The sequence below is a fragment of the Nothobranchius furzeri genome, chromosome 11, assembly GCF_043380555.1.
Source record: "Nothobranchius furzeri strain GRZ-AD chromosome 11, NfurGRZ-RIMD1, whole genome shotgun sequence".
Lineage (NCBI taxonomy): Eukaryota > Metazoa > Chordata > Actinopteri > Cyprinodontiformes > Nothobranchiidae > Nothobranchius > Nothobranchius furzeri.
In genome coordinates, this window is record NC_091751.1 from 48,168,864 (window position 1) to 48,193,587 (window position 24,724).

Genomic DNA, 24,724 nt, shown 5'->3' on the forward strand with positions numbered 1-24,724 from the left:
CCTAAAGAAAAACTGCTACCTGGGTTCATATATATTCACCTCATGAGTTACCTTTGAACTGCAGTTCTAAAAGATCTACCGACCGCAAAAACAGCGGAGTGCTCGCTGTTTGTCGGCCGTATCAGTGATCAGTGCGTCGGAGGACAAGGTGATGCGAGCAGCGCCCCGCTCCACAGCATGCAGCAAACGCATCAGGCGCAAATAAAAGACAGAAAACATTAAAGGAAATGAACTGACATGAACGATCGCGTGTTAAATTAGTTTTTGAGGTGGCGACACCTGATTGTTACTGTGGCCGTGCTCAGGAGGCAGATCTACCGACCGCGAAAACAGCGGAGCGCTCCCTGCTTGCCGGCCGCATCAGGGACAAGTTGATGCGCCCCGCTCCACAGCAGCGATACACATCAGGCGCAAATAAAAGACAGAAAACATTAAAGGAAATGAACCGACATGAACGATCGCGTGTCAGTGCCTACGGTCTGGCACAGCGCGTTGCCCCCCCCCCCACCCCCACCCCCTGAGCGCAGGAGCTTGTCACCTGCTGACAGCAGGCTGCTGTCTTTTCCGAGGGCTGCATCTTGCCGGTCATTATCACGTGACAGCGACTAGTCGACGACAGGCATAAAAAGTCACTATAGTGAAGTTGACTAGTTCATACACCCCCTACTGCTGCTCTCCAGAGTGTTCTGCAGCATAATCAGCACGTTCTCTTTGAACTTGATAGTGTAATGACCTGGCTGGGGTTGTAAGCCAGGTGCATTCTGGGTATTGTGTCATATGTGTTTCCTATCATTCTGCTAGTTCCTATGTGCTGATTTGCGTGTTGTGTGAGTGTTATGTAAGCCACAGGGAAGGTGATGTGTGTTCTGTGGAGCGGGTTGAATTAGCATGGTTAACTGACACCGTGACTCTGTGTGGTAGGAGCGTGATAGAGGATCGTGTCTGTAGCGTTACAAAGCGTTGAAGAAAAAGCTTAATAAAGGTCTGCGTGAACGTCTACTGCCTCCTGCTGGTTGATTTGGGGACTATAACCCTGCCACCGGGACGCTCATACTTGCTTGTTACTACATTCCACCCGGCCACAATAAGAGACCGGCCATTATTTACCTAAACTAACTCTGACACCGGCCACAATTGGAGACCCAATTGGAGACCCGGCCTTTAATTGAATACCGGCCTGTATTAGAGGATTTACGGTAAGACTTTAAGACTTTTAAGGAACCGCAGATACCCTGAGTGAGAGAAACACTACAATGATTCTATTTGTTGGCTGCACTTAAGGACTGTAAACAGCTAATAAATGTTTTATTTATTTTTACATAGTATAGATGAAAACCCAGCTGATCAAAACATGCTGCGTTTTGTTTTAAATGTTCTGGTTCTTAATAAAGCCTCCTCATTAATACCCTGTAGTAAAGTGATGCATTGAGAGGATGGTATTTATAGTGCAGATTTATCAGGTACAAACTTCAAATGTAAAGAAAATCTTTCAGTATTTCTGGCAATTGGATCAATCATGTATCTTGTCACTGGTGGTATTTAGGCAGATAATTCATGGGTGACTTTTAGCTCAGTGGTTAATCCATATTCCACTAATCCACTCCAGATGTGAAACACAAAATGAAAAGTGACTGAAAAGGTTCTGAGATGATAGGCAGAGTTTGTTTAGAAGCCAGGTCGCCTCGTTAGACTGAGCTTTTAATAATGAGCTTTCACGTGTATGAATGGTAAATTAATGAGGTGAATTCATTTCATAATGAATGCAGAAACTGTGTATTGTGTGCAAGATGTGTGTGTGGGTGTGTGTTTGTTTGTTTTTCCAGCAAACAAAACAAGACAGACAAGCAGTTTTATTTATACCCAACAGTCATGAAACTATTGCAGTGGGGCGGACATTCGCTGGGAGGGTCATGACAGGCGCCTGGAGTCTAACCGGGGGGCAGTGTGTGTGTGTGTGTGTGTGTGTGTGTGTGTGTGTGTGTGTGTGTGTGTGTGTGTGTGTGTGTGTGTGTGGTCAAAAGTGTGACAGCTCCTTGTTGAAAGATGACAAGCAGAAACTAATGAGCGTGTATGTTTCAGAAGAAACTCTCCAAACAAAAACATGGTTAGGAGGGTGTCGGTGTGTGTGTGTGCGTACATTCATGTTTAAAATAAAGAAGAAAAACATTTAGACATTTTGAACAAGTGAATTAACTTGTTAATGGGTTAATGTATTTGCTATTGTATCTCTAATGTCCTACCCATGAGTGTAAGAAGTTTGATTTATGCCTAATGAGAGGAGTCTGGTGAAGATGCGTTTGCTTGATCTTCTGAGCAAAATAAACGAGAAATCATTCAAAATTGACAGGGAGCAGGTCTGTTTGGATGTTTTCAGAGTTGATTCTTCCATGTTTAGGAATTTTGTATGTGCTTTAAAGGTGCAGTATGTAAGAATATGGTGAGATAATCCCGAAAGAGTCTACTGCTTCAGTCGTTTTGGAAAGAAGGTTATACTGAAACATATTTTATATCCAGCTGGCTGGGGGGATTGTCAGTTCTTCTCCTTTCAAAACAAAGGAAGGAGGGACATAACTGCAGTTCACCATCAGTGAGTGTGGGGTTTTCGTGTGTCCTGCAAGCTAATACTGCAGCACCTGCAACTGTAATTTGTAATCAAATAACCAGTAACCACATTTTACCACAGGATGTAATTTTTACTTAAAGAGCAAACTGCAGGTTAGAGACTCCCATGAACCAATGTTTAGAGAAACATAATAGAAACTCGTTTAAAACATTTTTTTACACAAACAAATTATTTAGGCTTTTAGAGTAATTTTTGTGAGAAAGTTTTTTTTTTTTGGCCAAACCAAGTGACATCATCTGAGGGAGTCCTGTTAGCTTAATCCATTGAAAAGTATAGATTATAATGCCGGCTCTGACACAGAGGAAACTTTAAATGTGCACAATTATACTCACGATGGACCAAAACCATAAAGTTATGAGTTTGCTGCATGCCCCAGAGGGCAGAGTCAAACCAGAGGGAGAAACAATCGGCCAAAGCAGAGAGATTGAGGAGGAGCAGCAGCGGGGTGGGGTGGGGGTGGGGGTCTGGTGAGTTAACCATGTTAGCTTAAACTCATGTGCTAACATCACAATATTGTACTGATTACTATCGTGTGCCAGACAATTACAATAGTATCGGTCAGTTAATATAATATTAATACTAATGAGTGTCTGTCAGCGGTCTCATACTCGCTAATATCCGTGCACGTATCGTAGTTTAGCTCTTAGAGAGAGGGAGAGAGACGCCTGTCATCTGGTTCTGGAGCTCATGCGGGTATCTGTGAGCTGGATCCCACCCAGACATCGGCGAGCCAGTTGAGCTGATGTTTTTAAAAGCTGCCCACGATCCTTCCCTAGAGGTCCATGGTGGTTCTGATCTGGTTCCGACCCAGAAAGCTTGCTCGGCTGGTCCACTGAGGTGAGAGAGAGATGCCTGTGATCCAGTGCTGGAGCTCTTGCGGGCTTCTGTGAGCTGGATCCCACCCAGAATCCAGCTTGACTGGTCCGCTGAGCCGCACGTCTCTTGTGGTGGTCTGTTCTGACCTGGTTCTGACGGTGATCTGAGTTCCAGAAATCCGCATTTAATTTTTTAAACCGCGCCTCGGGTCTCCGGAGCCCAGCGCGGACCTCCCTGTCCTGGTAAAGACCGATGCGGGCCACAGAAGTCCGTCTTTTCAGCTGCACAAAACGCCCTCCGGCACGGAGATAGGGGCGTTTCTCTTGTCTGGAAACCAGGGGACTCGATGTCCAGACACGCTGGAGTTGGTACAGCATTCACACACTATAGTTAATCAACATGAACACAGTCCAAAACTAGTAAACACACACTGACTGGATCACATGACCTCTCTACCCTAAAACTAGCCTCTCTCCACACTGAGCAGAGACAGCCCGAGCTTCTAACTCCCTTTGGTTACGTCAGAGGTTCACATTTAGAAAAAAGCTTTGTTGAGAAAGGACACGTTCTACTAGAAAAACTCTGCTGTTATGTATTTTAAAACCAAATATCCATAATAAGCTTTTTAAATAGTATTTTTGGACAGCATTTTATATGAATTAGAAAAAAAATTTAACCTGCAATTTGCTCTTTAATCTCTACATAATGCACCTTTAACACACCTAGTATGTGATTAATAGGCTTCTGCATGCTAGAGTAGTAATTCAATTATTGAATCAGGTGTGTTGGAGCAGACACACCTACAATGTGCAGGGACCTCAAGGACAAAGATTAAAAACCACGAGTGTTTCATCCATGTTTTTAAGAGGAAAGTAAACATAAATATACATTTAGAGATGCTTGAAATGTGCAAAAGAGGCTAATTATGAGGTGACATTGTGCATCAATGTCACCTCATAATTAGCTTTTTTTTTTGCACATTTCAAGAATCTAAATGTATATCAAATTAATTGATGCACAGTTTCACTTGATAATTAGCCTTTTGTTTGGCTAACATCAAAATGAATCAGATTTTAAAATACCGGTGTATCTTCCATTTACACTGTATTAAAGTACAAAGTAAGCAAACGAAAAATATTCTAACTGAACAAACTAATTTGGGAGGAAGTCATGTGAAGTTTTGTTTCAGAGGACAAATTGTGCAGTTTTGCAACAAACAAGTAAAGATACCATGTCTATGTAAAAGCTAAAGATGAAAATAAAATAATCCATCCATCCATTTTTCTCTGGTTATCCGGGGTCAGGTTTTGGTGTCAGCAGCTAAAGTAGAAAAGTCCAGACTTCCCTCACATTATCATTTGGGCCAGCCTCTCTCAGGCTGTTCCCAGACCAGCCCAGAAACATAGTCCGTCTGGCATGGACGTAATTTTTTTTGGGGGGGCATGTCCCCCCCACTTTTTCCAAAGTCAAGTTTTGACCCCTGCACTTTTAACCATCCAAAAACAATATTACGCTATATTAAATTGACACTGATTGAGCTCTAGGACCAAGCAGAAAACAACTGTTTGTGTTGAAGCCTGTTTCCCATTACAGCATACTGTAAATGACCCCCCCCCCCCCCCCCCCCCACACACACACACACTTCTAAAGTGAAAATTGCGTCCATTCCGTCTGGCTTGTCCTGGGTCTTCCCTTAGGTCTCCTCCCTGCAGAATGTGCCCAGAAAACCTCACCAGAAGGGCTGGTCCAAAACTTATCTCAATATCGTTTTACTGAATTCCAATACACAATATATTTTTGAGGCAGGACCTCATCCCTGACCTGGAGAAGGCATTCTACCCTTTTCCAACTCAAGACCGTGCTCTTGGATTTGCAGGAGCTGATTCTCATCCCAACTGCTTCACACTCGGCTGTGAACTGTTTTAGCAAAAGTTGTAGATCATGTTCTGATGAAGCCAACAGGATCACATCATCTGCATAAAGCAGAGACCTGGTCCTCAAACCTCCAAAACAGATATCCTCAACACCTTGGCTGTGCCTAAAAATCCTGTCCATTAAGTTATGAACAGAATCTGTGAAAAAGGTAGCCTTGGTGTCCAAATCGCACCAAAAATGTGCCAGCAATGTGGACCAAGCTCTGGCACTGGTCATACCTAACAACACATATTAGGTGCCTGGTACCCCATACTCCAGAAGTACCCTCCACAGGGCCTCCCGAGTGACACGGTTGAAGGCCTTCTCCAAATCCACAAAACACATGTAGCTCGGTTAGGTGAACTGCCATGCACCCTCCAGGACCACCGTAAGAGTATAGAGCTGGTCCAGTGCTTCATTGCCAGGATGTAAACCACATAGCTCCTCCTTGATCTGAGAAACCTTCAGAACCCCTACATAGACCTTACCAAGGAGGTCTGAAATACTAAGGCAGCATGTTAGGTTTTCTGAAATTTGAACTTGTGTCAGACCCTCTCAGGTAGACATCTATAAATGCTGCCAGTGATTAAAGAATCTCCTGCAGACATGCTGTCTGACAGGAAGCTCCAATGGCTGTTAGCTCTGACCACATGGAGCACTGAGACATAGGTAGTCATGCTACCATACTCCCTGAATGTGCCACTTTTTATCTTTATGATAAATGATAAATGACCCGCACTTGTATAGCACCTCTCAGAGTAAGGACTCCAAAGTGCTTTACACTACAGTGTATCATTCATCCATTCACACACACGTTCACACAATGATGGTGATGAGCTATGATGTAGCCACAGCTGCCCTGAGGCACACTGACAGAGGCGAGGCTGCTGAGCACAGGCGCCACCGGTCCCTCTGACCACCACCAGAAGGCAAGGTGGGTTAAAGTGTCTTGCCCAAGGACACAACAGCAGAATTCTCTGTCCGGAGCCGGGATCGAACCTGCAACCTTCCAATTACTGGACAACCCGCTCAACCTGTTGAGCTACTGCTGCCCCCAACTTGATAATGCATAAACATTTTTTTACTTCTTTCATTTCAACAGAACTCTTTCTTTGACCTAGCTATTCAATAAAAAAACATGGAACTCATGTTTGGTGGACGTTCAGTAGAGCTACATGATCTGAGACACTTCTGCTTAAAACCAGAAATAAAGCACATAAACCTAAAAAAAAGGCAAATTACTCAAGGTTCTGGTGCGATTACTGCAGATCTTTAAAAAAACAAACACAATGTGTTTTCAGAGGCTTATAAGGCCCTACTGTCACCTTATCCCCACATTCTATATTTTTATAATGTGCCCTGCTTATTACACACAAACTTATTGTTTTTTTTAAATTTAGAAGCAAAATGTCTTCCTGAATATTTCAGTTTTAATTTTAGAATACGCTCATGCTATTAACAGGAAGAAAATAGTTTATAAATGCTTTTAATTTAGAATCTCCTAAATCCTCCCACTGGAGGAGCTTTTGCTGATGATTAGTTTTTTTACATCAGTAATGAACTACAATCAATTCTATGACTTTCTGCTCATTAGCCAGCAAGCTTTCCCCTCATCTTCTTCGCTAGGGAGCCAAAAACTTTAATGAAACTCTGTAAAGTCCGCACTGATTCATTACTAACCAGAAATGTCAGCTACAGTTCTGCTTACCACCTGGCATTGTTTTTATTGCCAGATAGCATTAGCTTATTGAGCATTACCATATATCAGCATCCCTGGAGTCCCGGAGGGGTTCTCACTTGGATAAGTCTTGTGCACTGACAGCTCTTGGATGGGTAGGTCACATTTGTTGACCATGTTTGGACTATCCATCAACACTTTTAGTGCTTTAAGATAATTGAGGGCAGGATGGGTGACATCATATAAAAGAATAGTAAAATGCTCGTTCATTGGACTGGAGCTTCTTTGGCGGCACTGAGTTTAAAGGTCTGTAAGCATAGAGTTACCACCTGGGATTATTTAAATTTATCATGTAATATAATACTTATCTGAAAGTTGTCATCAAATACACAAAATTATAATAATGGTCCAATATAATAAAGAAATACAATTAATTTTGTTTCAATCAATTTTGGTAATTACACACAAAAGGAAAAAAGCTTTCAAATTTTGTGAACCTGAAAAAAAAATTCTTATTGTTACTTATTGTTGTTTAATTTCCATAATTTATAAATATTGGTATGAAACTGGTAAATGAGTCATGGCGGCCTGAGATTAATATACGCCCGTGTGTGTGTGTGTGTGTGTGTATATATATATATATATATATATATATATATATATATATATATATATATACATACACATAACAACCTAAGTCTGTTATTCTCACAGACTGAGATTGTTTACTAGCCTGGCAAGCCATCTTATATGTAATAATATAGTAAGTAAGTAATGTTTATTTGTAAATTACATTTCATAGAATGAATAAGAAAGAGCTTCACAACAGCAAAGTGATAAACAACAACATTACAGATGACGTAAAGAGTGGCAACCTTCAAATCAATATAGACGCAAACCTATAAGGTATTAAAGCATAAGAGAGTTTTGTACAATTAAAATCAATCTAACCCACTAGGGATGTAAGAAAATATCAATATGGCAATATATTGTGATATTTTTTCTGTGATATATCGATATTCGAAAGCAGTGTATCGAAAATATTGATATTGTAATATATTGTGACATTTTTCCAATGATATTATATCTATATTCAAAAGCCATGCATCAAAATTTGGAAGAATTTACATGCAAAGATTTGTGTATTTTCTTTGTTTTTGGTGCAATTCAAACACCGACCGCTAATAGGCAGCAGTGTGCAGTGGGTTTTGTTTCCACCACTGAAATGTAAATCCCTCTATTATTGTTCAGATACCTCATGTTAAACACGTTAAAGTGACAGTGTGTATTTTTTTCTGGCGATAGGGGGCAGTAGATACCTAAATCGTAGCAAGCAAGCAGTATTTTCGTGTTGGAGTAAGATCAACCAACAGATGCTCACTAGGGTCAAAAAACCAAGGGTAGTGGAAACTTTAGCTAAATAACAAGCACATGAGACTCCCTTTCATCACTGGCAGAAAGTGAAGAGGTAAATGTGTAAAACAACAACATTTAAAGAGCAAGTCACCCCCAAATAAACTTTTTTTTGCTGATAAACTAAATAAACGAGTGTCTAATCGTGCTGCAGACACGTGTCGTCAATAATTTGGCACTTCAGTGCATCTTAGTTAAAATTAAAATATTCTGCCTAAAACTGGCAGTGTTGTGCCGTTGTCAGGTAAAAATTCTGCACTGTATTTTAATTTAAATCTGCCACCGCTATTGGCTAAGAAGTATGCTATGATGTAAACTGGTACATTATGATGTCACAATGCTGTCGTGAGCCTGAGTGTATGTGTATTTGTTAGCGGCTCCGCCCCCTCGGTCTGCCAGGCAACAGCATGTGTTGCATTTTTCAAACATGAAGTGGGAGTGGAGTTAGACTCTGGTAGGGGTTGACTTGCTCTTTAAGAATGATGAAAGTTTTGTAACCATTTGTTACAAATCAGTAACTGCATTTTGCCCTCATGGGCTCCCGTAGAACAAAATATGGCATCTAATATGGCGTGGCCCAGAGACTTAGACCCACTCCCATCTTTTTTAGACCCGATTTTTATGGTTATATGTTACAAAATTGCAAATATTTTTCAATAACTGGGCATCATGTCATTCCTTTTAACAACATTTTGATGGATATTTCCAGAAGTTAATGGTAAAACCCCACTCATTGTCTCTTTAGGTAACAGTTTGGACTGTTTATTGAATTTTCCTTTAATAAATTCATTCTAAAAATTGCTAATATCATCTGACTGAATGTATCGCAATATTTTGGGATATATTGTATCGTCTCCCCGTATCGTGATAAGTAGTGTATCGCCAAAATTTCACCAATATACATCTCTAGAACCTACGATAAAATAAATATAAACACACTATAGGGCTGGGCAATGTTGCCTAAAACCAATTCCACAATATACTGAGGAGTTCACCTCGATAACGATAAATGGACCATAACTATATGTATGTGCAAAAAAAAGTTGTCCTCTAGATGGGGCTGTCACGTGTATTACGTTGAGTCACATTGTCATGTGACTTGAGGAGGTACAGCTTCTTAAAGGGACATGAATGTCGCATTCCCACACACATCTTTCCATTTATTTTATTACCAAGTTTATTGACAAGGGAAAAATGATATCGGTTGGAGTCAGAAATTTTGATAGCGATCATTTTTTGATTTACTATGCAGCCCTAATACTCTATAAATCATAAAAGCATAGAACCAAATTTACAAAATTAAAATCAGTAAAATTTATTCAATTAATGGAAAAAATAATAAATATAGTCTGGCCATGACCCATAGATCGAGCTCAGTTGTAGGCTGGAATCTATGGTTGTCTTTCAAACCGTCTTTGCATGCGATTGGACAATGATCACTCACTGTTACGGATGTCGTCAGTCTGCCATTCATTGTCGAATAAGATGCAAATACATCCTTTTTATTTAATAAAGAACTTAAGTACCTCTATCTGCTCTTGACTCAAAGAAAAATCAAATTCTAAATAGTCCAAAGTTAATATCAGGCTTTTCAAATAAACCATCGTCATCTTAATTGTTTCGCTCACACTCATCACCCTGCCCACCAAATCAATACAGCGTTGTGATTGGCCCTCCAAACTGACATAATTTGGCCAGAGGTAGATCTGCTGAGAGTCCTATAGAGTGTTGCTAGACCGACATGCAGAGCAAAATCATTTTGCTTCGGCTACTGTCTGTCTAGAGCTCTAGGCTTATTGTTTTGGAACATTTATTATTGATATTGATGCTATGTTGGTTGTGTAATAAAAAGCAAAGACCCTTCACATTTTTGAAACTGCAGTAGCCTAGGTGCCAGTATAAAAGTGTTCAACAGTATGGATATGAAGAAAAAATGTCCACTGATTTAATGTCGGTGTGTGTGTGGCTTCAAAAACTATTTTAACACAGTTATAGCATATTTAAATGACCTTACCTGAAGCCAAACTTGTCCATCGCAATGGCAAAGTGCCTTGGCTGATCGTAACAATGGTAGAGGTTCCGATCGTCCATCGGGATCAGATCCACGTCGCTGAAGATGAAGCAGTCGTACTCGGCGTCTTTGAGAGTCTCCGTGTAGCCAACGTTCAACAGCTTGGCACGATTGAAGGTATCCTCACCCAACTGCCAAAACAATGAGAAGAATTCATTATAAAAAGACAATAGAGAGTAAAGTAATGTCTAATTACAGTAAAAGCTTAATGACCTGTAAAAAGAATATGTTTAAAATGCAAAAGCAAGCTTATTAGGTTCTCTTAGGTTCAGCAACCAAACAAAACAATACAAAAAACTAGGAGTCAGTAAATAGATGACCTTACAGCCTGGATCAACTCTTACAGGAAAGCCACAAAATAAAGCTGTGTGGTTAGGGTAAAGTGTTACCATTACAGGACAGAAGGTATTAAAAGTCAAACTCTTAGTTTAAAGAAATTCCTTCATCACAGAATTCAGCCAAGTCTCAGTTTTAAAATCACTAATCAGAATCCAACTATCAAGATCCATTCATGAGGCATTTAAGCAACCAAATACACAGTTTTTTCACATTCAATCTATCCAAGTTTATTTTCTGAATGTTAGTTCAAGAGTTACTTTAGAAAAGGGGACAAAACTAAATTACAAAGATAAATCAGAATGTCACCCACATAGCTAGAATGAGTGGTCAGGATTAAGCAGGGGGACCAAAGGAAACTGATCTGAGACAATAATAATATATATCATGTACATATCCTATCTTGGTCTTTGTGGCCACTAACCAAAGACTATCCACTCAAATCCATAATCTCCCGTATAATGGGATATCTACTGGGTTCCATAAAAATGAACACTTTCTAGAAACATTGATAATCTGACCAAATTATATGAAGTTGATTGAGTGCTTAAAGATCTTTGAAGCTATTAAACTTCCTTCAGATATATTTATGAATGATGTATCACTTTATGGTAAGTGGTTTCCAGACTCTTGAGTTATCACGGGTATCCTGTATGAGTCTTTGCTTAGGTCAAATTAATTTAGTCACATTTAAGCCAGAAAATTTTCTCTTTGTCACCTGATTCACCTGGCAATCAATTTTAATCATTTCACCCTTGCTGAAAAGATTGAGAAAAAGTCTACTTGGCCAAAGACAAAGTCACAATTTAAGGCAACAGAGCATCAATGAACATCAGTATTTAGTGCCTGCAGTGCTGGTCTGCTCAGTATTTATTGCGACACGCTGTATGATTTGATGAGTTCATTGTCAACAGGAGCTGTAAAATGCATCTTTGTTCTCAGTCTCAGCCTGGCCCATGCTCAGGACTTATAGGAAAAGATACATGAATACTTTCCTGACAGCTCAACGGTGTGAGACAGTAAAGATGAATATATCTGTCTGTTTTAAATGTAATAATGCACAAATCTCTCTTACCAAGGTATCCTATGCAACAAGATGGAGTAGTAAGTTCAGGTTCTTGTCAGGCAAATGGAAGGACAGCAAACTAGAGGTGAAACTATGTAACCTAACCATGTCTTTTGAGTATGTCACGACTTTTAAGTAATGCATGCCTGCTCAAAACAGGTTGTGAAGAATGGGATTGGACACAAACATTAAAATCTATTGCTTTTGTTGGTAGCTGGCAACACAGACCAGACCTACACAGAAACATGTATTCAATATTTGCAACTAACTGTAACTTTTTACTATACATGGCCATAAAAATCAAGTAAAGTGGAATGCTCCCTGCAAGTAAGGAGAGACTTTTTGCCTCAAGCAGAAGACTTGAGGTTTCTTGATGTCTTGTCCATGAATGATGGAAGGAGAGAGACTGATCATTCAGTTAGAGCCAAGAGGCAAAGTACTCCATAGTCAGTAGTTATAAGTTCTGTCTTTCTCTTTAATGATCAACAGATCCCAGATAGGCTACAAACACGTCCACTGAGCTGTCTCTAGAAGAAGAAGAAGGAGAAGAAAATATCATTTCTATAGCGCCTCTGAAGATAAAAATCACGAGGCGCTTCACAAAAACAAAAAATGTAAAAATATAAAAAAGAATTTAGAAAATGGTTAAAAACATATTTTAAATGAGCAAAAAATAGACTATTGTGATTAAAAAATGTTAAGAAAGAGAGAGAGTGAATAGGAAAGAGGGAAATCAGTGGATCCTGAGGAAGATGGAATAGGTGGGGAGAGCAGAATAAAGAGAGAGTGGTGAGGAAGGTCATACAAAAGCCAGTTTGAACAAGTGAGTTTTTAGCAGTTTTTTTTAAAGGAGACCACTGAGTCCACTGATCTCAGGCTCAGGGGGAGAGAGTTCCAGAGTCTGGGGGCCACAGCAGCAAATGATCTGTCACCTTTGATATTTAGCCTGGTACGCTGCACAACCAGTAGGCTTTGATCACTGGACCTCAGGGACCTGCTGGGGGTGTAGGGACTAAGAAGATCACCAATGTAAGACGTGCTTGTCCATGTAAGGCCCTATAGACCAGAACCAGGATCTTGAAATGAACCCTGAAGTTGACTGGCAGCCAATGAAGCTGGAGGAAAAGCGAGGTGATGAGGGTGTGTTTGGAGATCTCTACCCACCTCTACTGGGTGGGTAGAGATAACATAAGAGCTCCATCATCCTTGGGCAATTAGGGACAAAGCTACTGCTCCTTCTCACCAGAAAGAGTTAATGGAGGTGGTCCAACACCTCCTGGTAAACTTCATCTGAAAGTCTTTTGAACAGAATGAGTAGACAATGGCACAGATAAGGAACATATTAGAGGGATCATACTGTATACCCTCTGTAGAAGGTCTTGGTACCCCTCCAGGAGTGATGTCAATATTTCCTGCCTGGATCTGTTTCCAGGCAGGAAAACAAAAACAGTGAGAGTCACCTAAAAAGTCTAAAAACACCAAGTATAGTATTATTTAGTGTAATGTTTTATTTTTACAACCCAAAACCAATTCCATGTGTCTAACTTCATCATGGTTGCTACCTTATACCCGTTAGCTCCGATAGGAAACAACCCTTTCTCTAATCCTTGTGATAACTTGTAAATGTGTTTTCTTATTCATTAAATTAAGCATCAACTTTATCTTATAAGACAAATGTAAATAAAAAAATACTAATAACCTGACTCAAGCCTGTTTGCTAATTTACAGATGTGGCTAATGTTTACAGAACTTGAATGCAAAACTGGTAAGAAATAATATAAGTAGCGATTATTTTAAGTTTTTTTGGGGGGGGCTAAATATCCCTTATTATTTAATTGAAAGGATGTCCTACAGCAACAGACATGATTGCAAGGCAATTATATCACAACTGCAGCACAAAATCCAAACCGAATATCTCAAGTGTCTACGGTGGGAATGCCATTTTTCTTCGCAGTTAAGTACAACGGAATCCTTAGGCCCTCTGTCTATTTTTTAAGATCCCGACATGACCAGATCACTCCTCGTTAATGAAAAATGTATCATAAAAGAGGACTTCCCAGATGGATACATGTCTGTAATATCTGTATTATGTAGCAGAACAATGAACCAGTGTCATAAATTTTGCTGCAGTCACATATTCTCCAAACCATTAAAAAGGACCTCCTACTACTGACAGCAACGGGACACTTTGAGATGATAAATTCTTCGGCTGATCATCCTCCATTTCAGATCCTGATACTCTTTCTTTTTTTGTGCAACATACCACACTCATGTTTTATCTGTTTAGAACAACCGTGAATCGGGTACAGTGCATAATCCCTCTTGTAAGCCATCTAATACCTGAGATTCCAGAGCATAATCCCCGTCTGCACAGGTAGCAAAAAAACCTATTGTCACAAATCCACTTGGGCTCCAATTATCTGCTGAGGTGCTCAACCATCTGTTGAGTTCGATGGAAGATGCAGCTCAGCTCATATGAGGGTCTTGATACAAGTATGCATCATTGTTCTGTAATACAAGAGCAGTTTATTCCATGAAAGAAAGATAGTCCAGACGCTTTTCTTTCAAAGCTCATTAGACTACAATGACCTGGATGACTGAGAACCTTCACAGACATATTTTATTCCATGAAGTAAAAAGAAAAAAGCGCTAAACTTCAATCTTATCTGAACTTGTTTCAATTGGCAGCAGCAGAGGCAACATTTTAAAAAGTGAGACTCCTAAACTGTCTTAAAACCATGGGAGAGTTGGAGCTGTCATAGAACCATATTATTATCTAATAATTGGGATCAATCTAAATTATTGTCTGTGGTAGTGAATAAATACACACAACTGCCACTTAAAAAAATCACATTTATTTATTTATTTATAGAATTTACATCATTTGTATAGATTTACTTTAAAAAATTGGGCATTTTCTTAATTTGATGGCCATATGTGCCTGGGTATGAACCATTACCTGCCATGTGTAATGGGAAGAAAAGCCAAAAACTAGGCCTTTTTTCCCCTGAAGGGATTTTAGCTGGAGGGATACTCACCTCTTCCTGATTGGTTGTTGTTCTGTCAGGCAACAAATTATGCCTGGGGTAGTAGGAATCGTCTCACAGGAGCAAAAAGAGAGTGGCGCAGACATCATTAAAATCCACATTTCCCCTTTTTATCAATTCTAATTTCAAAATAACCAAAATCCATTTTAGAAAAAGTTGCTAATTCACAAATTTTAACACATGCTCAAACAAATCAACATGATCTTAAACCTTATATGCCCCTAATTATTCTTTTAAGACTAACAAGAAGCCCAAACTGTCAGGAAAAAGCAGCAATATATTACACACACAAATAAAAGCATCCTTGCAACTTTTTCCTATTTATATAATTTTCTTGAACCGGTATGTGCTAAAATGACCTTACAGGGTTAATGAAATGCCACTCAGACCCTCATCGTCCTCTGTGGCCAGAATTTAAATGATATATGATAAATGACCCGCACTTGTATAGCGCATTTCGGAGTCTGAGGACTCCAAAGTGCTTTACACTACAGTATCATTCATCCATTCACACGCTGATGATGAAATACACTGTAGCCACAGCTGCACAGGGGCTCACTGACAGAGCAGGCAAGGTGAGCTAAGTGTCTTGCCTAAGGACGCAACAGCAGAAATCTCTATTGGGAGCTGGGATCAAACTTGCGACCTTCCAATTACTGAACAACTGCTCAGCCTCCTGAGCTACTGCTGCTGCACTTGCAACTTCAGAGAGCCAGTATGGTCCCTATTGAACTTAGTAAAGTGGAGCTCACATGCCAGGTGCTGCAGTCTGCTTCCAGCAAGTTTCCTGCATGTTTTAGATGAACACAGCTGATTTGTTTAATTTAGTGATGAATTACTCTTGCAGACACTAACAAAAGCTGAGGAGACATTTCAGCAGTTAGATTAAGGTGTTAAAAAGACGAACGCACAGCGAGGAGATAAATTTCACTTTTGATTTCACTAACGAAACACTAGGGGGTGCTAAACGCGAGCCAAAACTGCCTAGTATTATTTTAATGCGTTGTAAATTAGGAAAAATACGATAACATAAAAAATGAATGGAAGTGCAAAGAGTTTTATAAAGTGACCTTTTCACAGGTCTGCATCTTTTGTGTACAACACAACAGTCAGAAAACAACAAAACAATCACTCATAAGGAACAAATCTAACACCTGCGTTTGATCATATCTTATCTGGCTCCATAAAAAGCAGAATAAATGCTTTTTTTAAGTAATTACCATATTGACCCGAATATAAGACGAGTTTTTTTTTTCAATGAAAATAATGTGGGGTCGTCTTATAATTGGGGTCTAACCATTACACACCCGTAACAGCAGAGGGCGCCAAGCTGTGTGTTGTCAACAGGAGAAAAAAATGGAGACAAGAGGTCCAGAGCATAGTAAATGAAAGTAGGGCAAGTTACCAAGCTAAGGCAGAGTTATGCAAATTTTAAGATGACGGTAGTCAATTCAGCAGAGGCGTCAAACATCGCATGCATGGATGCGTCGGATGGTAGTGAGGATGACGTTCTGGGAGGAGTCGGCAGGTGTGGCGATCTGATGGTACACCGGGACCGCAGCAGCGTGAGTGAGAATTAGAGTGAGTGGGTACAGCGAGGCAGATGGCGTCTGAATAAAAACCTCATTTGACTTTTGATTTCACATGTCAACAAAGTTCTGATAGTTAGTCTGATAGTATTTGTTCAATAAAAATAGTTTATTTAAAAAGTGATTTTTCTTTGTCCTTTCCTGAAGATTTGTCTTGGAAAGGGGGGTCGTCTTACAATCGGGGTTGTCATATATTTGGGTCAATACGGTAGTTGTAAAATTCTTTTGATTGTAAGTAAACAATAAAAATGAGATGATGCTGTGACTCACTGAGTTGAAACAACTCTATCTTTAGTGACATGTGAGCCTCACCACAACTTGGCTTTATGGAGGTTGACACCTCCCTAATCACCAACCGCCATAGTCAAGCTGACATCAGTCCTGCAGAATGACACCCATTAAATTGGATGGGACATTTCAATAACATGGTTAAGCAGAACCAGAGGGTTTGTAAACTTTAACATGATACATGATAGATTTCTATTTATTCAAACAGATTATGATATATGGAACTTCTACTTTGTATGTTGCCGTAATTTATTACTTTAACTATAAAATCTGAAACATGAATTTGCATAAAAAATAATTTTGTTCTCCAAGCAATTTCCAAACCTCACCGTAGTTAAACTGGTGGTTTTAATCACATCTAAAATATTTTTCCATTGGCAGCATTTCTTTATTTCACATCTTCTAAATCATTCTTCAGGCTTTTGTTTTCTGACAAAACTCAACTGCTCTTTTTGGTGTTTGTCACTTGATTTCACCCAGCACAATTTGCCTGCAGTGGCCCACAGAGAACGGTTAAACTGTTCATGTGTGAATATTTGACAAATCAACAAATTACAGAGTGAAATGCAGAAAAGGGCACTCCAATTTAGCAGAGAGAGGGAGAGGAAGAGGTTTTTTTTAATGCTTTCTCATTTGCTATTTCATAGGCATCTTTCAACTTTCAAGGACATTTCTGCTCTATTAATTTTGCGTGCATATGTGTGTGAGCATGCAGCCTCAGCTTCGAGTAAACGACTTCACTGACAAGTGTGTGTGCACCACAAATATGGCATCATTTGTCTGCGTTGTCAAAATATTTTAAAAATCCAAACATCCAAACTGGAATTATTATTTCTGTCTGCTCAAATTATTGTTTTAAACATTTCATTTTTGCTGCAAGTTTTATTTTAAAAATTAGCAACTAAGAGCCACCACAAATTTAAATTCACAGAGACAAAACATGTCTTAGATCCCTTTGTACCACCAAACATCTAAATGAATTTTTATTTTCATGATATTTCTTATTTATTATTTGACTTCCAGTGTACTCAGCCCACATAAAAACTAAATCAATTTAAATTCCTAATAAGTATAGCAAACTTAATTAACTTTAAGTGTTTGGCGATTATAAATTATTTTGTTAATTAACTGAATCTAACAGTCAAATCGCTACCTCTAATTACCATTATCTGAAAACCAAAGCGGTTAAAGTTCAAAACACTGAATTATGTGTCCAACAATAGTTTTATGTTTTTTATGATACCCAAGTGTAATCTCATTAAGTGGAACAGCTGCCCAATACTGCTCCTGTCATTAAAACCTGTAACAGCTCATAAACACAGCAGCAATGATCAATTATGATTTATTACCCATTGACTTAACTGCACTTATTTAGCATCATATTTGTTTGTCTATATAAAAGACTCGTCATCTCTTTTGGAGACAAAAGGTGAGGTCAGAAATGAGGCTCAGAGCTTGTTTATGAAACTATGAATTTGTGTTAAGTCAGTTTGTTGGTGCTTAAAAGTCAACTTCAGTTTAGCAGCTAAACAACTCCAATATGTCCTTGTACAAGGCCACGTACAACAGCATTAAGCCACTGCAGCATGGAAAATGAGTTCAAATAAAGAACAAATAAAAGGAACATTTATTCCACCATAGTGATTTGTTTTCTGAAGATGTCTTCTTTATTCATTTAAATGCATTTTAAATTAATTAAAACCTGATAAATTTGAAATTAAAATTGGCTAAAATTACAAAACATCTGTATAAAAATATAAATACTTTTACATTTCATTATGTGTTTATACAACAATACAATATGAAAAATAATAAAATTTTGCATTATATTCCTATAGTACTGAGCTTTCCCCCTAAAAGACAGAAAACATAGGACTCAGTGCAACAATCTTTTCATAATGTACTAATGCTTTTGGGGAGATTGGGTTCATGCAGTATACCCGGCATTTAAAGTAACACTAGATAGTTTTTTAAACTTTAAGCTAGCGCTTTAACATTGATCGCCGTGATTTTTGGGTCAGAAGGTTGACCAGTTTTATATTTGACACCTCTCTGCAGCCCTCTGCTGACCAAAACCGTACTAAATAGTTTTGTGGATCGGGTAGGTGTCCTAGAAGGCACTCTTTACCTGCTTTAAGGTTGCCAGCAGTAATACTATCAGTTAGCATTTTCAGTTTGCTCGCTCTTCAGTTAAAAGCACAAGAAAAATAAGTAGTTTGCTTTTTCTGTTGGCATCATGGTGGAAACCTGAAGAAAAAATAAGAGTTATGTCTCTGCAGACAAAGCAAAGAGCTAAAATCAGAGTGAACATATGCGTGGCCTACGCTAGTTTAAGAAGCTGAAAGAGACAAAAAAATAAATCAAATCACAGACTAATGATGACCTGGCTTTGTTGCTACTGAAGTTATAAGTAAGAACATTTTTGGTCCAACAGTGTGGGTCTTTTTACTTAGTGGTTTATTCTAGTATCAGATGGCTCATGTTAGTGTTAGCTCATTGTTAGTGCTAGCTACAGCAGGGTTGTTTATGACAGTTGTAGTTCTACTTGCAACCAGTAAGGCAGAGGAGCAGGAAACTACTCACTGTTACTTGAAGACATTCAAGGATAATAGTTATGAATGATTGAAGTGTCTTCAGTTTTTTTGGCCACATTTACGAGAAACCAAACAAAGTCATTAAAGTATTTTCATGGAAAATGAAAGGTCGTCCCAGCAGGAGAAAATGGATAAAAGCTGAATGATTTCTAGCCATTATCGGGAAATTGTTTAAAAAAAAAAAAAAAGGAATTCTGGAAAAAGGGTGGTTGACAGTAAAATGAAGGCAAGAGTAGAGGAGGCAAACCAAAGCCAGAAAACCACTGGGGCCACTCACAAGCTGCATAGATGTGGGATAATTTAATAGAATAAAATCCCCTCATCATCTGACATCAGTTGCCTCTTTTCCGTATCAATGGCTGATCGCAGGAAACTGATCATCCCTGTTGAGGCTTTTTGCATCTGTCTGGTGTGACAGAGCCAACCTGTGTGTTTAGTCGGTCCGCATGGGAGGGATTGCAAAACTAAAGGCTGCAAGGAACTGTGTGAAAAACCCAACAGTGATGAATATTTCAGGAATAGTGTACATTGCCTCTAAAGGCTTTTGTTTCACAGAGTTTAGCAATGAGCACTCTGTATTGACTTAAGTGAAATCGATAAGTAACCATTCCAACAAGCTCCAGGATATATCCAAGTAAAAAAAGACAAGTGAAGTCAGACTTTCCGAGTTATTAAATATTCATGTCGTGCCCCTGGAGGCTAGAAACCTCCCTGCACTCTTGAAACTTTTTCTAAACTGTCAAAAGTGATAATTCTGGTTTAGACACATTTAAAGGTGCAATAGGAGATTTTTTTTCTGAGTATTTTTTGTTATAATGCTTGAAATGCTCTTCACATACCAATGGCAAGTAATCTAAATGTTCCTTCAAAAACATTAAATGATTTTGCTCGCCTCTTAAATGAACAATCCTGGAGAAACCTCATCCAGTCATTGTGGAAGTCCTGTTCTTAATGATTGGATCCTGATCCATCCATGAAACTGCCGTCTGACCGTCCCTCCCACCCTCTTCGCATAACCCTCTGTGCACAAGAATCCCACGTTCTCAGCTCGGAGCTGCTGCACAGGAATCCAGGGTTGGACTAGTTCCAACTAGCACAATAAATTGTTATATGGTTACGTAACCTGAGCAAAAGTAGCAGAGGGGTTTTACAGTGTAATAAGCCCAGTCCTCCTGTCATGTTCTGTGTCCCATTGGTCCCCAGCCCCCTCCTGTTCTTCCTCAGGTTCTCCTCATGTGTCTTCTTGTGTTCCCCAGCTCTCTTTCGGCTTCCCTCATGTCTCCTCCTAGTCACTCCCTTATTGTTCGTGGTTTGTATTAGTCCTCCTCACCCCGCTAGTCATTAGTTGTTTATCTTTTTGCCCATAGTCTTTAAGTTTAGTTATTTAGCGCTTTTGAGATTATGGTTTATCTTCCCCCTGCTTTAGTTCTTCCCCCCATTTAGTTATATTAATGGCACCTGTCCTCCCTCCAGACCTCACTCCTCACACCTGCCACCTGTTCTCCTGATTGCCTCCCTCTTTGTTAAAAGCCCTGTCTTGGCCCTCAGTGTTTGTTGGTTCATTGTCATATTGTCTACGTTGTTCGTTCCCCTCTCGAGTATTTCCAGAGTCTTTGCTCATGTGTGAGTTTTGTTTATTTTTTTGAGTTTTCAGTTTGTTTTTGAAAGTTAATCTTATTTTTGTGCCGTGGATTTTTGCACATCCTCCTTAATAAAGGAATTATTTTCTTTAAAACCTCTCCTGCCTTGAGTCGTTCTGGGATTTCTGCATTTTGGTTCCAACCTCCTACTCTAAACATGACACCTCCTCAGCGGATCCCTGATCCGGGTCCCAGTGGCGTGTGTCTCACGTACAGTATGTGCACGATCAGAGGCGGAGCTAGCCTAAATGGCGCCCTGTGCGAGAACCCCCTGTGACGCCCCCCCCCCCCCCCCCCCCCCCACACACACACCCACCCACCCGGAAAAAAAATTACACCTACAACTTTGTTTGAAATTGCATGGAGTGTATTATATACAACAAAGTTCTTGTATTGCAAGATTTAACCCCCACATACACACTGCACTGAAACTTTTCAAATATATACATTTAGAAACAAATAAAAATAAAAACAGGCAGCAGCAACAAAGGATGTATACAAATAAATACAATTATTACAATTCCAAACGTAATTAAAAACACAAGTCTTGAAAAACAAACAAATGAAAAAAAAAACTAGAGAAACAAAGTTGCAACAATTTGGGCTTTTTAAGCATTGTGTGTTCTTTTGTGGGGTTTTTTGTGTGTGACAGGATTTGATTGGATTAGAGGTGACAGTTGAGTGACTTCAAAAGTGTTGCTTTCTAGCTTTCCTTGAAGCAAATTCGTCAATGATATCATCATATGATATCTCCTCCCCAACTTGGAAGTTAATGCTGATGATGCTGAGGCCAGATAAACGCTCCTGGGACATGGTTGACCTCAGGTAGTTTTTTATTAGCTTAAGTTTTGAAAAGCTCCTCTCTGCTTCAGCCACTGTCATGGGAACTGTAAGTGCAATTCTGAGACCAGTCCAGAGGTTGGGGTAGATCTCGGTGAGATGGTTCTTGTGAAGAAATGTTAAAAGGCCAAGCATGTCCTGTGGTGGCAGGCTGGGGAAATTTTTCATCTCTTTCACAAGTTCTTTTCTGTCCAGGTCAGACTTTCCATTGAACTCCAAAATGGTCCCAAGTGCATCACATTTCTCTGCAAGCTCCTCATCTGAAAGGCTTGGGAAATTTGTCAACACAGCAAATTTCTGTCCCACATCTTCCAGCGTCGTGAATCTCTCAAGAATGGCTGATAAGGCAGCATCCACAGCAACATTGAAGAATGAAACCTCCAGCCTCTTCAGGGCATCACTGATGGGCTCATCAGTGGCTTCATAAGAGTAGTGGCGCTTGGTAGATCTCAACCTTTTCTCTTTCAGCACAACCTCCACATTCATGTCTGCACATGTGTCTCTGGCTATTATCTGAGCAGACTTAAAGCCAGTTTCCCTATACTGCTCAAGACTTCTGTGCGTATTTCTAAGAAGATTGACTGCAACATCCACTGCCATATTTGGTGACTGCACAAGCTTGCTGACATGCTGAATCTGGAAGAGGATGTCATACCAGACTGCTGTGCAGATACTAAATCTGTACGAACCAACCTCCTCTGACAAGGACTGGGCTTCTACCTTTGTTTTTGGTTCCTTGGTAGTTTCTCTTACCTTGATCAGTGCTTCTCGCACTGCAGCTGCCTCGTACCTGAAAGGTTCGATGCTCTTAATTTTACTCTCCCACCTTGTGTCGGACCACATCTTCAAGGTGAGATTCACATGGCTTTTAAGAATAGTCCATCTTTGTGTGGAGGCGGAAAAGAGGTTGTAGATCTTTTGAAGGATGCCAAAGTAGCTCATGGCATCAACTGAATCATTAGCAGCATCTGAAACCACCAAATTTAGAGTGTGTGCTACACAGGGCATAAAAAGAGCTCTGGGGTTTTCTTGTAAGAGCCGAGCTTGTACTCCTTTGTTTTTTCCATGCATGTTGGATCCGTTGTCGTACGACTGCCCTCTGCAGTCCTCAAAAGGAATGTCTAGTTCTTTCAGTTTGTCCAAAGTCATGGAAGCCAAATGACTGCCTGTGGACTCAACTGCCTCAAAAAACCCCAGGAAACATTCTTTCACAAGAGGTGTCGTCTCTTTTACCTCCACAAACCGAATCACAACTGACAGCTGCTCAATGTTGCTGTTGTCAGGAGTGCAGTCAAGGATGATGGAAAAGAACTTTGCCTGCTTTATCTCACTTACTATTGTTGAGATGATCTTGTTGCTCAACAACTCAATCAGCTCATTCTGGATTTGATGACCTAGGTAACTGGTGTGACTGGAGGTTCCTCTTTGAATGCGGTTAATGTGTTCCTTCATGATCGGGTCAAACCTGGCCATAAGTTCAACCTCTTTTAAAAAATTTCCATTTGATCGTGTGAAAAGCGCTTCTGTGTGCCCCCTGAGTGCCAAGTTCCGAACTGCCAGTGACTGCACAATAGCAGTAAGACGTGTCAGTACTGCTCTCCATCTCACCCTCTCATCCTCCAAAAGTGCCATCTCCTTTTTATCAATAGTTTTGCCCTTCATTAACCTAACTGTAAATTCCTTCCAGGTTTTCATACAGTTAATGTGGTCGGGGCTTTTCTCATGTGAGTTCAGTAAAGAACTTGCATGTGTCCAATCTGCCAGTCCCGAGGTGGTTAACTGGATACTTCTTTTTGAAAACAACTTACAACAGAAACAAACAAGGCTATTGTTGCTAACTGAGTACAACATCCAGCTCCTGGCCACCTTCTCACCACTTGTCAAAGTTCTATTGAAATAGTGATGATGACAACATCTGCCATCGCCTTCACTCCTGGGAAATACAAAACTAGTTGGCACCTTAGTAGGTCCTCTTCGAACTAGCTCTGTGCGAACGCTGCCAGTAATTGGTGATGGCCACTTGGCTGGGTCTGACGAAAGAGGCTCATCATCACCTTCAATGGGTTGACTGGTTTCAGGCTTTTCTGCTGACAGAAAACAGAAGCGTAACTCAACACATTGCTATGTGGACCATTTCACATATTCTATTAAAATACAATATGTGACATTCAAATTTCTCTAATGTTTGCAGGACACACACACACACACACACACACACACACTTGTGCAAAACTTACTTGACGTATCTTGTTGGGGAGATGTGGCAGCTGGCTGTCCCTCATCAAGTTCACATTGACTGGTAGGTCTCTCTATTGACAGAAAATGGAAGCATAACTCACCACATACTATATGGAACAATTCCCATATTCTGTGAAAATACTATTTAAATGTCTATAGCTAAATGTTTGCTGGACACACACACACACACACGTGCAAAACCCACCTAAAGTATCTTCCTGGGGAGATGTGGTGCCAGCAGACTGTCCCTCCTCAAGTTCAAATACTGGCCTACTGGTGGATGGCTGTTCCTCAGTGGCAGCTGATGTCATCCCAAAATATCTGTGTAGGGCTCCTGATGTTGCATAAAACAAACAATACAATCTTCATGTCACGTCTGTTGCTTAAGCATTTTAATTAACATGTTACAATGAGCATTTACAGTTTTCAGCAGTGGTGGAAAGAATTCTGAAAATCTGTGCTCAAGTACAAGTACTGTTACATTGCTAAAATATTACTCATTTACAAGTAAAAGTACTGGTGTTAGAGAAATACTCAAGTAAAAGTACAAATTATTCATAAAAACCTCAGA

General features: G+C 39.8%; 1 protein-coding gene across 1 annotated transcript in view; it reads right to left on the bottom strand.

The window, feature by feature from the left end:
- The window catches only part of b4galt2 (UDP-Gal:betaGlcNAc beta 1,4- galactosyltransferase, polypeptide 2), a 256,599-nt gene that overhangs the window by 40,669 nt on the left and 191,206 nt on the right, over positions 1-24,724 (bottom strand). Inside the window, exon 5 of the mRNA XM_015956622.3 lies at positions 10,459-10,646. Within this exon, the coding sequence (XP_015812108.1) occupies positions 10,459-10,646 (188 nt within the window). The remainder of the gene's footprint in view (positions 1-10,458; positions 10,647-24,724) is intronic.